At 54.3% G+C, this 12,533-nt stretch overlaps 4 protein-coding genes and 1 non-coding gene across 5 annotated transcripts; 3 read left to right on the plus strand and 2 right to left on the minus strand.

The window, feature by feature from the left end:
• The first annotated feature begins 41 nt into the window (after positions 1-41).
• HD553DRAFT_165083 (uncharacterized protein) lies at positions 42-4,061 on the plus strand. The gene is made up of 11 exons (XM_046176852.1): positions 42-726; positions 791-1,000; positions 1,075-1,938; positions 2,009-2,268; positions 2,334-2,412; positions 2,481-2,681; positions 2,748-2,834; positions 2,902-3,087; positions 3,158-3,401; positions 3,466-3,541; positions 3,611-4,061. Exons 1-11 carry the CDS (start codon positions 124-126, stop codon positions 3,891-3,893), a joined length of 3,093 nt encoding a protein of 1,030 aa, XP_046039415.1. The 5' UTR covers positions 42-123; the 3' UTR covers positions 3,894-4,061.
• Positions 4,062-4,092: 31 nt separating this feature from the next.
• Positions 4,093-6,264, plus strand: HD553DRAFT_305925 (uncharacterized protein). The gene has a single exon (XM_046179204.1). The coding sequence runs from the start codon at positions 4,183-4,185 to the stop codon at positions 6,193-6,195; it is 2,013 nt and encodes a 670-aa protein (XP_046039416.1). The 5' UTR covers positions 4,093-4,182; the 3' UTR covers positions 6,196-6,264.
• On the minus strand, positions 6,265-7,690 carry HD553DRAFT_305926 (histidine phosphatase superfamily). The gene is made up of 8 exons (XM_046179205.1): positions 7,571-7,690; positions 7,446-7,496; positions 7,234-7,364; positions 7,018-7,167; positions 6,900-6,950; positions 6,766-6,841; positions 6,619-6,708; positions 6,265-6,517 (listed from the first exon to the last, which is right to left on the minus strand). Exons 1-8 carry the CDS (start codon positions 7,590-7,592, stop codon positions 6,366-6,368), a joined length of 723 nt encoding a protein of 240 aa, XP_046039417.1. The 5' UTR covers positions 7,593-7,690; the 3' UTR covers positions 6,265-6,365.
• Positions 7,691-8,448: 758 nt separating this feature from the next.
• On the minus strand, positions 8,449-8,534 carry HD553DRAFT_t15. Its single transcript has one exon. It is a non-coding gene; the product is annotated as a tRNA-Phe (tRNA).
• A 789-nt stretch (positions 8,535-9,323) lies between these two features.
• Positions 9,324-12,026, plus strand: HD553DRAFT_322175 (uncharacterized protein; the record flags this gene model as incomplete). Its single annotated transcript, XM_046181275.1, has 6 exons — positions 9,324-9,569; positions 9,625-9,903; positions 9,978-10,032; positions 10,075-11,076; positions 11,101-11,376; positions 12,007-12,026. Coding segments are annotated over 6 exons (1,878 nt in total), but the record flags the coding sequence as incomplete, so codon positions are not given.
• Between the last annotated feature and the right edge of the window lie 507 nt (positions 12,027-12,533).

Here is a 12,533-nt window from a genome sequence, read left to right on the forward strand (position 1 = left end):
CAGACAGCCTTGAACTGCATTTGCTCTTTACGATCACTACGTCGCTTGACATTTTGATTCTATATGCATCGCCCAAGTCGTCTCTAGCCCTTTAACCTCGTCCTTTAGTCACCCATTCCAATCATGGTCTCTGCCTCGACGTCCGCCGCAGACGGCGGTGCTTCGCTCGTCGAAAAGTTGAGGTCCATCTTCCCTCTGACCTATCCCGTACCTACCCCCCTCACCCACCCCGACCTCATCCACCCAACATCCATCATCACCGAAGAAGATCTCTCTGTCAACTCTGAAAACCTCGGAGCATGGCTGCGATATATCAACGCCGTCCGAGACCGGATCAACAAGACCCGAGCGCTGGACGCCGAAGACGTCTCGGTCGAGGGAACCTTGCTGGGTCCTCTGGCCGGACAAGACAACCGACGGGCGCTGCAAGAGCTGACCATGATCTACGAACGAGCGTTATCGATCTTCCCCACCTCTTTCAAGCTCTGGAAGCTTTATATCCACATGAGGCAGCTACACGTTCTCGGACCCGTCACCGAATCGGCTACGAAAGCGAAGAAACAGAACGCCGCTCGAGGTGCAAAGACCAAGACGGACGTGACTGAGTGTCTGGCGTTTGCCGAGTCTGAGTATCAGTGGGAGGGCGGACTCGACGGTGTGATAGGATACGAGGAGTGGAAGAGCTTGATCGGAACTGGAGAGCGGATGATTAGGTGTTTACCCAACGTACGTTCCTCTCATACGTTCCGACCGTCTCCAAGCTAATGCCCTCCATTACCCCACCTCACAGCTGCCTGTAGTCTGGATGATGCATCTTTCCTCTCTGCTACACCCAAAATGTCCGCCCGTATTCCAACGTACATATGCACGACGGACTTTCGACCGCGCACTTCGAACGCTTCCTCCCAGCATGCACGCTCGGGTCTGGGGTCTGTACTTGCGATGGGCTGAACAGGTCGGTGGGATCGTAGGTGACAGGGTATGGAGGCGGTTACTGAAGGTGAGCATTCAGCATCTCGATCCGCGGTCGTTCACTCTTCGCTAAAGGACATCTCGCCTTGCGCTGTACTCCAGGTCGACCCTTCTCTCACCGAACGACACATTACCCACCTCGTCAACTCGGAACCCGAACGTCCTCTTCCCGCTGCCAAATACCTCCTCACACTCGCCAGAAAGGCACAAAAGGGAGACTACGTTTCCCAGGAAGGCAAATCCGCCTATCAGCTCTTTGTCGATTTTCTGGAGCTTGCTGAAAACTATGCCGAGGACGTCGGTCTTGAGGCTGACGAGATGAAGGCCAAGAACGCCGAGGTTGAGCGAGCTGAGCAGGAGCAGAAGGAGCGTGATGAGGAGAACAAGGCTGTCGCTGGCCAGGACGGCGCGTTGATGAGGTTCGAGGGGGCTCCCATTCCCATCGAAGAGTACAACGCCAAGAAGGCTCAGGAGAAAGGCAGATCGAGGCCGGTCGAGGTATATGACCCGGATACGGATCCTGCCAATGCTGACCGGCTGGACATTGAAAAGATCGTCATGTCAGACGGACTGTCGGTCTACAAGGACCAAGCCGGTCGACTGTGGTCTGGGTTGGCTACGTTCTGGATCAAGCGGGGCGACTTTGACCAGGCCTCCGAGACGTTCGAGAAGGGTCTCTCCAATGTCGTCACCGTACGAGACTTTACCCAAATCTTCGATGCCTATGCCGAGTTCTCCGAGACTGTCATCTCGACGCTGATGACGGCGGTCTCTGACCCTGACTCGGAAGAAGATGACGAGGGTCTGGCCGAGATGGAAGAGGAGCTGGACACGAGGATGAAGAACTTTGAAGAGCTGATGGACAGGCGACCGTTCTTGATGAACGAGGTCTTGCTGAGACGGAACCCGAACGAGGTCGTCGAGTGGGAAAAACGGGTCGCTTTGTATGGCGATGATGACGAAAAGGTGCGTGATTGACGAGGCTGTTGACTCCAGAGCATCGCTAACATGATGACAACATTATTCCCTGTCTCAGGTTGTTGAAACGTACACCAAGGCGCTCGAGACGATCAACCCCCGCAAAGCGGTCGGCCCGTTGTACCCGTTGTACGTCAACTTTGCGAAATTCTACGAGGAAGGAGGATCCAAGGACCCCGAAACTGGCGAACCTAGGAACGAGCCCGACGTCGAACAGGCCCGACAGATCTTTGAAAAGGCGACGCGGGTGCCTTTCAAGTCGGTGGACGAGCTTGCCGAGGTGTGGTGCGAATTTGCAGAGCTGGAACTCCGGGCAGAGTGAGTCTTCAGTGCTGGCATAACAGGACAGTACGTATATTGATACATTATGTTACTCGACTAAGAAACTACGATCAAGCTATCCGACTCATGCAGCGCGCAACCACCCCGCCTCGAAACACCAAAGTCAACTTTTACGATGACGTAAGTTCTAAAGCGTCTGGCACTGTTTCATCTCACCCACTGAAAGTTCTCCGCTTTCTGTACTCCAGAACATTCCTGTACAAACCCGTCTTTTCAAGTCGCTCAAGCTGTGGTCCTTTTACGTCGACTTGGAAGAATCGATCGGTTCCGTCGAAGCGACCAAGGCGGTATACGACAAGATCATGGAGCTCAAAATCGCCAACGCGCAGACCATTGTCAACTATGCGCAGTTCCTCGAAGAGAACAAGTACTTTGAGGAGAGCTTCAAGGTGGGCCGGGTTACTGGCCTGTGACGTTCGTGACAATCTCGATAACGCTGACGTGGCGTCTTGCAGGTGTACGAGCGTGGTATAGATCTCTACAACTACCCGGTGGCCTTTGAAATCTGGAACATTTACCTATCGAAATTCGTCTCGCGATATGTGAGTCCCTTGCAGCTTTCGCTGTCCATCAGAGCAGCCACTAATGCTATCGTTTTTGTTCAATCAGGGAGGATCAAAGCTGGAGCGAGCTCGAGATCTATTCGAGCAGGCACTGGAAAAGTGTCCCGAAAAGTTCTGCAAGCCATTGTTCCTGATGTACGCTCAGCTCGAGGAGGAACATGGTCTGGCCAAGCGAGCGATGGGGATCTATGACCGTGCCGCTACCGCTGTTCAGGACACTGACAAGATGGAGGTGAGTCTGTCAGCCAGAACAAGTCATACCGATCCCCCAGCTGACACCGGATCGCGCTCGTTCTTGCCAGATGTTTACTATCTACATCGCCAAAGCTGCCGCCAACTTTGGTCTACCAGCCACCCGATCCATCTACCAGCGTGCCATCGAAGTCTTGCCGGACAGGCAGACCTCCGACATGTGCTTGCGTTTCGCTGCGCTCGAGCGGAAATTGGGAGAGATCGACCGAGCGCGTGCCATTTACGCTCATGCCTCGCAGTTCTGCGATCCCCGAACGTACACCGACTTTTGGTCCGAATGGAACGCTTTCGAGAGTGAGTCGCCAAGGCCTGCCTTTTGGTCCGATTCCGATGACTGACTCGATTCGTCTACTCACAGTCGACCATGGTTCCGAGGACACTTTCCGAGAGATGCTGCGTATCAAGCGATCCGTACAGGCGGCCTTTAACACCGAGTAAGTTTGGCCGTCCGATGCATATTCGGGTCGTCGATCAGGACTCATATCGCTTCACGAATCTCGCAGGGCGAGCTATATCGCAGCGCAAGCGCAGGCCGCTCGAAAGGGCGTACAGAACAAGGAACCCGAAGCGGCCTCAGCGGATGCCTCGGATCCCATGGCTGCGATCGAGAGGGAGAACAACGCTGCACGAGCTGCACCAGCCGGCGGAGCCGCACCGAGCTTTGTCAAGTCGGTCCAGTCGAACGTCACGTTCAAGGACGATGATGCCGAGGTTGGCGGTGCGGTGGTCAATCCGGATGCGATCGCCATGGACGACATGGAGGATGACAGCGACGATGATGAATGAGGCCAGGGGTAGTAACAGATACGTAGTATCGAGATCTCAATCCGGTTGTAAAGTAATCTGATCATGCCTGTAGACTTCGATCCTTCGGTCCGGTGGTTTCGCGCGGCCCGCGCCAAAAAAGATGCAAGAGCCAGAGAATGTCGAGACCGAGAATGTCGAGATCATGTACTGTACGTACTGTAATATAGGCAACTACCAATATACGAAAGACCATCGTGGCCATATTCCGCATAGATCAGCCAGCTTAACATAGGCTCGCTTCCTTCCTCTCGAAAGTCCGGCGGTGTCGATGTGGTTGACAGGCCTGAGATGTCGATTACGGTCTTGCCCTGGAAGTTCGGGATTACGAGCAGCAGGACTCGCTCCGAGACAAGTGGCTCGATTCGCCAGTCAGCCTTTGATGGACACATCAGCCGAGATCTCTGCTCAGGACCAGGCTCCTCGAGCTGTCTTTTCTCCTCGTAGCCCGGTGGCAACGACGATAAAGCCGAGAAAAGAAGAGAACCCACCACCACCTCACTTGCCTCTACCTCCTCCACTTCCTTACTCGCCGACCTCGAACCCGTTCCTCCGGCATGTTCAGATTCTGGACCAATCCATACTCTCTCGATCACCAGACCATTCATGGGAAATCTTCTGCGGTCTCCATCCCGACCTGTATTCGGCTCTTCCACTCGGGACAGTATCAAATTTACTTCGATGTCAGAGCCAGGAAAGTCGACGACCAAGGCGGTTCATCCGTCTACGCCAGCTACTCGGTATCATTCGTGAACACAAGATTCGCTTACGCACCAGCCAACTCGAGCAGGCTGTCGGGGTGCTGATCGAAGCGGCACAAGATAAGATGGATAACGAGGAAATCTTCGAGACGACCATCAGGTTGCTTTGTGATAGCACGGGGGGACGACCAGAAAAGGTCGACCCGGCCGTCCGCCAGGCCTGGTTCGAGAAGGCCTACCGCTGGCAGCAATTGCAGGTCGCAAAAGACGAGCCTCGTAGGGCAAAGCAGCAGCGTAGTATACTGGAGTGGATACGAACTCAGGCGGACAAGGGCTATCTGAGAGGATTGACCTTGCGAGCAGAGTACATGCTGCCACGAGGACGACTACCTCTCATCGGCCAGGTCCTAGAGCCGGCCCTCGATTTCTGTGCCTACCTGCTACAGCACGATCTGGCTCATGTGGTAGAAGCCAGCGGTACCATGATCGAAGTCCATCTCATGGGACGAGCCGGGTCTGCGAACATGAGGGTCAAAGCGGGAAATAGAGGCATAGAAGGATTTGTCCGCAGCGTGCACGAAGCTGGCATGGGCGAGGTTGCCGACAGTATCTGCAGGCGCTCTCTCGCGGCGGTCACCGGCGGCGTACCGGAAGTGGCATCGCTGTTCGAGATACCTTCTCGGTTGATCTCTACGGACATCAAGCAGGACCTCGCGCAGGCTCAAAAGACGCTGCAGCGATGCTTAGCCCGCAGGAGCGCCTACAACCACGACCATCTCGGCCCGGTGAGAGAGGTGCTTGCCGTTTCGTCATTGGTGATCGACAGGATTGTCGCTAGCAGAGCTCTACTGGAGCACTCGTTCGCCAGGTCTCTCTTTCGGCTCATCATGGACGGCCCTTTCGATGTGGGACTCGACCGCGGGTACGTCGACATCAAAAAGGCTGTGCTTCATGCCTTTCGGAGGCTGTCGACTACCGACAATCTGACACGACTGCCCGAACCCATCCAAGGAGATGCTCTCAGAGCGCTTCTTCGGTTCTCCTCGAGACGTTCCGATGTCGATCTGTTCGGGCACGTTTATCGTCAGATGGTCCCCCGACACAGCCTGCCTCGATCTTGGAAATGGTCGCCCGAATCGCACGAGCAGTTCACACAGCTGATCGGTAGTGCACTCGATAAACGCAAACCGGTCGCGGTGACATTAGCTGTCGAGCTATACGTGCACTGGCTATCGAACGGATTGCCGCCGTTCAGACCGAGCGTTACGAAGCGGCTCGTGCACGCACTTTCCCGACTCGAGGACGAGAACCCCGCACGCCGTTTGCTCGCCCTTCATCGCGGCAGCCCCGGCGGTCAGGCCCGCTCTATCGTGGTCGATCTCGTTCGTCAAGCCATCGCGGATACCAAGTCTGAAGGCGTATCGAGCGTGTATGCGGAGATGATCGTCGAATACGAAAGGATCGGAAGACGCACAACCACAACGGGAACGCCCGGAGCCTCAAGCTCGGATGAAGACGAGTCTGTTACCACTGGCGGGGCAATGGCTGAATGCGTAGGAGGTCAAGACGTGACGCCTTGGTAGAAGTTCAAGACACGCTGTTAGTAGTTAACGACCCTTTACGATCGCCTGTAATGACATGCATATCGGTGGATTTGTCCGGATCCCGAGCAAATTCTCCTTGAAAGGGGGGTAGACCGTCATCGTTACAGTTACATGCTTACTACAACAACTTGTTCAAGGCAACATCCGATCTACAAACCGTTTGCATCGTTCCTGGCAACATCTCTCTCGGTGATCTTGATGACGACCGGGATGATCTCCCCTTGAGCCAGACGAACGTTTCGATGATGGAGCAAGGCGAACAACGCGGTCAAGTTGCGCCTGTGTCCCGTGATGGCGATGTCTGCGAAGGCACGGTACAGCAAAGACGTCAGGTCAGCGCTGGAATCGTGCGATCCCACAAACGTCTTTTATCCCTGGGCATTCGAGCATTCGTTTACTCACAGGTCTCGGGACAGTCACGGGCGATCTTGTGCATCACCGATCGGACTTGGTCGAGCCTCGCTGCATTGCCTTCGTCCGCCAGTTTGCGAGCTGCAACTATTATGTTCAGCGCATGCTCTGTCGATCGTTTGATGAGCATTTACTTGCCTAGCTTTTCATGTGGGTCTTGCTCGGAGAAACCTTGTTCGAATGTGAGGTTGGCATACCGACTCGCCAGCTCGGACTGGCATGTCGGAGTGAGCCAACAAACAATTTGACGAGCGCGCGGCTCCAGCACTCACCTTGGTGCGGCGTTGATCCCAGGTGTTTCCGAAGAAAGTCTCTCGTAGATTCTAAGAAGGCTGGGTACGTCAGGCTCCTGTCTTTGGTTTGCCACGCCAGTAACAGGTCACGACTCGCCTCGATGACCATCAGCTTCTGTTCCTTCTCCATCAACTCCCCGTAGGTCAGGTTCATCGTGTCGATCGACCTGACGAGCGGAGAGACGAGGTACTTTTCCGGCTTGGGGATTCCTCTCTTCAGCATGTCCTTCCAAGCGAATCCGACGGCCTGATTCAATCGAAGATCGTATCAGCAATGAGCTCATGCAGATGTTCGCGTTTGCCAGTCACCGACCGTGGCTTGAGCTTTGCCCAGCTCGGTCAGTTCGGGGTCGACAGCACCGTTCTTCTCCGCGTAGGCAAGCTTCCAAGAGTCGGGATCGTTGTTGGTCATGACCAGGTTGTGTTCGCCTTGTCCGTGACGCACTGCGAGTGGCCAAGAATCAATTCAGGCGCGAATGAAATAGGGTGGCGCCAAAGACGATCCGTTCGAGGACTAGTACTGACTGCAGAACAAGACGACGTGGCGAGTTCCCTCGGGAGCCTTCTCGTTCAACTCTGCGGGGATGATGATACGATAGGCTGCGATACGTGAGCGGTCGACCTCTGCCGAGACGGGAAGCCCCACTCGCCTTTGATCTCGGTCTTGAACATTTGCCAACGCTCGTCGTCAGTCTCCAACAGGCCAAACTCTGATTCTAGTACCTGTTGAGGACTAAAGGCGACCAGCGAGGGGTCAGACTGCCTGAAGAACCCTTGCATCGCCTGGAAGTACGGTCTCGTGTCAGTCAGTGCGTTGCTATCAAGCATCTTTGTGGCGCAGAAATACTCGCCTTGAATTCGTACGGCTCCGAGCTAGTGTCCCGCCCTTGCATCAATCGGTCGAGATCGGCAAACTCTTGCAAGACTCGCTCGGGAATAGGGGTAGGTTGGTCCTTGGCGGTCAACGTCTGGGCTGGGCTGCGAATAGAAAAGGACATCGTGGGGTGCTGTCTTGCGTGCGTATGTGTCGCTAGGGATGAAGAATGTGTCGGGCGAAGGAAAGTAGTGAAAAGGAATGAGGGTGGACACGAACCACGAGAGGATCTTGATAGCCTGGCCGGCTCGTGAGCGGGCAGCCTGAGGCGACCATCGTGCTATGCAGGGGACAAAGGACGTAGGCTTCGCGGTGACCTGCTTGTGACGCTGATGAAAGGGACGGAAAGGGTTCGATTGGTGATCGCTCAGCCGTATGTAGGAGAGTCCTTAGCTCGCTCGACAAGGCCCTTTCTCCTGGCCAAATGCTCGACGCGCCAAGGAGAGGACGACAGAAAAGACGCCATGGAGGATCCCGACAGTATAGGATCCAACAAAGTCCACGGCGAGGCATCTGTGCCAGGTAGCCAAGACCCCGCTGCGTGCGTAGCAAGGGACAGAGCGTGACCTGAAACGCAAACGCCCCTAACCCCGAACCACAAAAAATAAGGCAAAAAGGGATTGATTAACAGCGCAAAAAGCAAAAAAAACCGAGTGTCACCTGCCTGGATCGAACAAGCGACCGCACGAAGGCAAAGCAAACGCTTCAGTCGTGCGCTCTCCCAACTGAGCTAAGGTGACAATTGCCAGTGTTGCTTCAGAAAACACATCACGTGGATTGTCCCATGGGAGCTGACCAAGCTGAGTGGGAGCTGCCCCGCAGCTCGATCAAATAGGGAAGAGCTCAAGTGTGGGGTACCAATGGGGATTGACTGTGCGCCTTCCTCTTTGCCAGCCTTCCCTGGGTTGGAGGCGATTATGGATTGCGGCTTTAACGGCCAGGTCAGACCAGGAAGATAAGACCGGGAGGCTGGACTGGGAAGAGCAGATCGGCGAGAGCAGACCGGGGAGATAACAATGGGGAGATCAGACCGGCCTGCCACTGCCATACCGGCATCATGTGATCTTGTGAATTGCTTCCTTTGGACCGTTTGCGTCTCACCTGTCGAGCTCAAAGGGATTGTTGTAACCCCTAAGCGTCGGCGCAGTAGATCAGTACCGCGTCCTGCCAATATCGGATAATTCGTATGAACATGTCGATTGGTATCTTTTCAGCTTGTGCTCGCTCGTTCTTGGTCAAAGCTTTCCATGAGCCGCAATGCTAGACTTTGGAGTTGACGGGAATGTCCAGTCCTGACAGCAAGGGCCGGCCGAGCAAAGTTGCACCGGGAAGCAAGACCGGGAAGCCATACCGGGATCACGTGAATTGCTTTCTTCGCGTATCACCTGTTGAGTTCAAAGGGATTGTTGAGGTTGTTGCCAATCAAGAACCTGCTCATCAAATCAGCTTTAGGAAGCAACATAGTCTAATTGGGGTTGATTCAACCAGAGTCATACGAACTGGGTAATTTGAACTAGAATAAACACACCATGCTCCTTCCATTTGCCGACACCCCTAGGGGCAGACGAGAATACCTTACAGATCCCAACGCAAGATACCGGACCGGTTCATGGCCACCAGTGATGGAACTGCTGCAGGTAGTGCTCCTCGACAATCCACCACCGCTATGCCATGTGTGCTGGGAATGGCATCCATCGACCGAGGACCAGTACAGACATGTCGAATGGCCTTCCTCAGCACAGGAGAGAGAAGCTCGACAGGCATGGTTCAACAGGGTGAGTCTTTGTTACCAACAAGTCTTGAAACCAATCTGACACCGCTTTCAACCAGTCGATCTTTGACCTGTTTGACGATCTGTGTGAATTCGGTGCAACCGCTAAGCAGAACGCAAAGCCAAGGTTCAAGCTGCTTTATGCTCGCTTGCCACCCGACCCAGATACCCTCGATGGCGTCTGGAAGCATTACACACCTCGCCTGTATCGCCCGGATCAGCCCTTTCATGACACCAACCCCTGGTTCACCATGACAGAACTTCAGGATAAGATCGGTGCAAGATCCGGGACTGATCTAGCCACATTCCTGAAGCCACTGTTCAAGCATCGAGCAGCAGTGAGCTTGACGTGAGTCGAGTTGACCGAGACGTATCCCAAGACACCTCAGCTTACCCGGTACCGGTCTCACAGCAATCTGTCAGATCAACCGGATGCGCAGGTCCTGCTTCAACAACAGCTCAATCAGGTGAGTAAACAGCTTGATCTGGTCTATCAACTCGAGACATAGCTGAAGCAAGTGACCCACAGGCAAATGGCAATCTCGATCAAGCTAACGAGCAGGTCAAGAACACCCAGACCGCCCTTGATCTGGCTACCAAACAGGTCAATGAGCTTGAGACCGGTCGAGTGACAATCAAGGCCGAACTGGACCGGGCCATCAGCCGAGTCAGGGAACTTGAAGACGGTCAAGTGACAGTCAAGGCGGACCTAGACCGGGCCACCAGCCGAGTCAGGGAACTTGAAGAGGGTCAAGTGACAATCAAGGCGGACCTGGACCGGGCTACCCAACAGGTCAACGAGCTCAAGGCTGGTCGAGCGACGATCCAGGCGAGCCTAGACCAGGCTACCAGCCGAGTCAGGGAGCTTGAAGACGTTCGGTCAAACAACCTCGATGAACGGGTCAAGGAGCTCGAGACCAGTCAAGAAAAGGTTCAGATGGACCTAGACCACGCTTCTAAACGAGTCAAGGAACTCGAGGAGCAAAACCGGCTGCTACAGGATGAGAAGAAGGCGGCGGCTGACACAATTGGCAGCATGCAGTCGGCACAGACAGGCCTCGACGCAATTCTCAAGAAGTTTCGCTGGCCATCCGATGACCCTCCTGCGCTGGAACAGAAGATACTTCGCTTCCTCAGCGAGCGGCAACAGGCACAAACCTCTGCAACCGCTCTGCACAAGCAGGTCGAGCAGCTTGAAAAAGAGCTACAAGACCAAAAGGACAAACTCCGAGCCTGTCGAGCCGAGTCCTCCAGGTTGAAGACGGAGCTTGCCAATCCCCCTCAACCAGTACCTGCCAACATCCCTCAACCAGTACCTGCCAACATCTCTCAACCGGTTCCCGCCGACGCCCCTCAGCCGATTCCCGCCGACGTCCCTCAGCCCGTTCCCGCTTTTGCGCCCCCTGTCACTGCCGATCTTGACGACGACTTGTCCCCCGATAAGGTCGACTATGCCATGCGACGTATCGCCAATACGGTTTCCAACAGTCTCCCTGACTTCAAGACCGGTTGTCAGCGGTTGACTTGACTGGCAGACATGCAGGCAATCGATGCCTGCACTCAAAAACCGGTCAATTTTCGCAAGATAGAGCGGTTCATCTACGATACTGCTCGGTTCAAGGAGTACGATCAGGATCACGAAGTCCAGTCTCTCATGGGGCAGTTCAGCCGCAAGGTCACGATCAGGGAGATTGACGACGGGCAAGAGTCCAAAGAGGCCCAAAACAACCGTGCAGACGCCGATGAGAGTGATGAGGAGGAGGACAGTGATGAGGAGGAGAGTGAGGAGGAGGACAGTGATGAGGAGGACAGTGAGGATGAGGATATGAACGGATGAGCGGTGGACAGATAATGTAGCGAGTTCTTCCTTGTACCGTTAACGCGATCGATATACCCATGACCACGAATATGTTGGAATTCGAGATACCGCCTTATCAATGGCAAAGGTACTGACCTGTTAGAACTCCAGGTATTGCTTGTGATGTAACAGTTCTTGTGGTCCGAGATCTCTATCACCTTGGGAGGTGATGACTAAGCGTCCAGAAGTTATCTAAGTAATCCTTGAGAGTCATCCCAGAGGTGAGACGCGTCGCGTCGCGTCACATGCCCCTATCGACCCCTATCTCCAGGTCCAGCTCGATACTCATATGCAGAAACCTTTACATACCCCACCAACCTCGTCGACTTGTTGCAGCAACGACATCAGATCGTACTCTGGAATACTTGTCTATGCGAGGGAGGACAGTCGAGGCAATTTTGCCGGCTTGTTCAGATGTCAGACCACCCATCCCAAGTTGTTTCACGTCTTAGGGGTTGACCGGGCACTCTGAGCGAATTTCGAAAGGTTTAACGTGTTTTGTGACGGTTCGAAGCGAGTTTGACGTGTTTCCTCGACGAGCCTAGGGTAGGATCACGATTTCAGTGTGGTGTGATGATGTCAGGGGTTATGACAGTGTTCAGAGTGAGTCACGAGCCTGTGGTAACAGAGGAAGTCGTCGGATTTCATGGAAACGTTTGCCTACTCGACGCGGGGTTGACTTAGGGGTTAGTGTCGATTGCATTAGGGGTTAGGGGTGTTATTGATGTATCTGAGTGCATGGAAAGGTCCTAGTTACATTGGAGACGTTTCTTTCAGAAAGGCATACAATTGGCAACTCAATACTTCAAGTCATCAGACAAGCACAATCATCACCAGAGGTTCAGATAGTACTAATCTAGTTGACAAAGTACCTGGTCCTAGCCTTGACCAGCTGCAGAGAGATGGACCTGCACATGAAACTGTAAGTCCCAGCGCTCATCACCTTCTGCCACTCCTCAAACACCTTCACAGTCTCTTCTTCCTGTGCACCACCAACGCTGAATACCAGAGGCCTGAACTTGCCATTTAGGGGTTAGGGGTTAGGGGTTAGGGGTTAGGGGTTAGGGGTTAGGGGTTAGGGGTTAGGGGTTAGGGGTTAGGGTTAGGGGT

Source organism: Filobasidium floriforme, assembly GCF_021052385.1.
Source record: "Filobasidium floriforme strain CBS 6241 chromosome Unknown HD553scaffold_3, whole genome shotgun sequence".
In the NCBI taxonomy this organism is placed as follows: domain Eukaryota; kingdom Fungi; phylum Basidiomycota; class Tremellomycetes; order Filobasidiales; family Filobasidiaceae; genus Filobasidium; species Filobasidium floriforme.

What these genes read in the sequence shown, in the direction of transcription:
- HD553DRAFT_165083 (XM_046176852.1), top strand. Translation starts at nt 124, where the DNA reads ATGGTCTCTGCCTCGACGTCCGCCGCAGACGGCGGTGCTTCGCTCGTC. An exon ending in ACTTTGAGGAGAGCTTCAAG is followed by an intron (nt 2,682 to 2,747) that starts GTGGGCCGGGTT and finishes GGCGTCTTGCAG; the next exon opens with GTGTACGAGCGTGGTATAGA. An exon ending in CAGGCGGCCTTTAACACCGA is followed by an intron (nt 3,542 to 3,610) that starts GTAAGTTTGGCC and finishes CGAATCTCGCAG; the next exon opens with GGCGAGCTATATCGCAGCGC.
- HD553DRAFT_305925 (XM_046179204.1), top strand. Translation starts at nt 4,183, where the DNA reads ATGTGGTTGACAGGCCTGAGATGTCGATTACGGTCTTGCCCTGGAAGT.
- HD553DRAFT_305926 (XM_046179205.1), bottom strand. Translation starts at nt 7,592, where the DNA reads ATGTTCAAGACCGAGATCAAAG. An exon ending in AGAAGCTGATGGTCATCGAG is followed by an intron (nt 6,951 to 7,017) that starts GCGAGTCGTGAC and finishes CAGCCTTCTTAG; the next exon opens with AATCTACGAGAGACTTTCTT. An exon ending in AGACCCACATGAAAAGCTAG is followed by an intron (nt 6,709 to 6,765) that starts GCAAGTAAATGC and finishes TAATAGTTGCAG; the next exon opens with CTCGCAAACTGGCGGACGAA.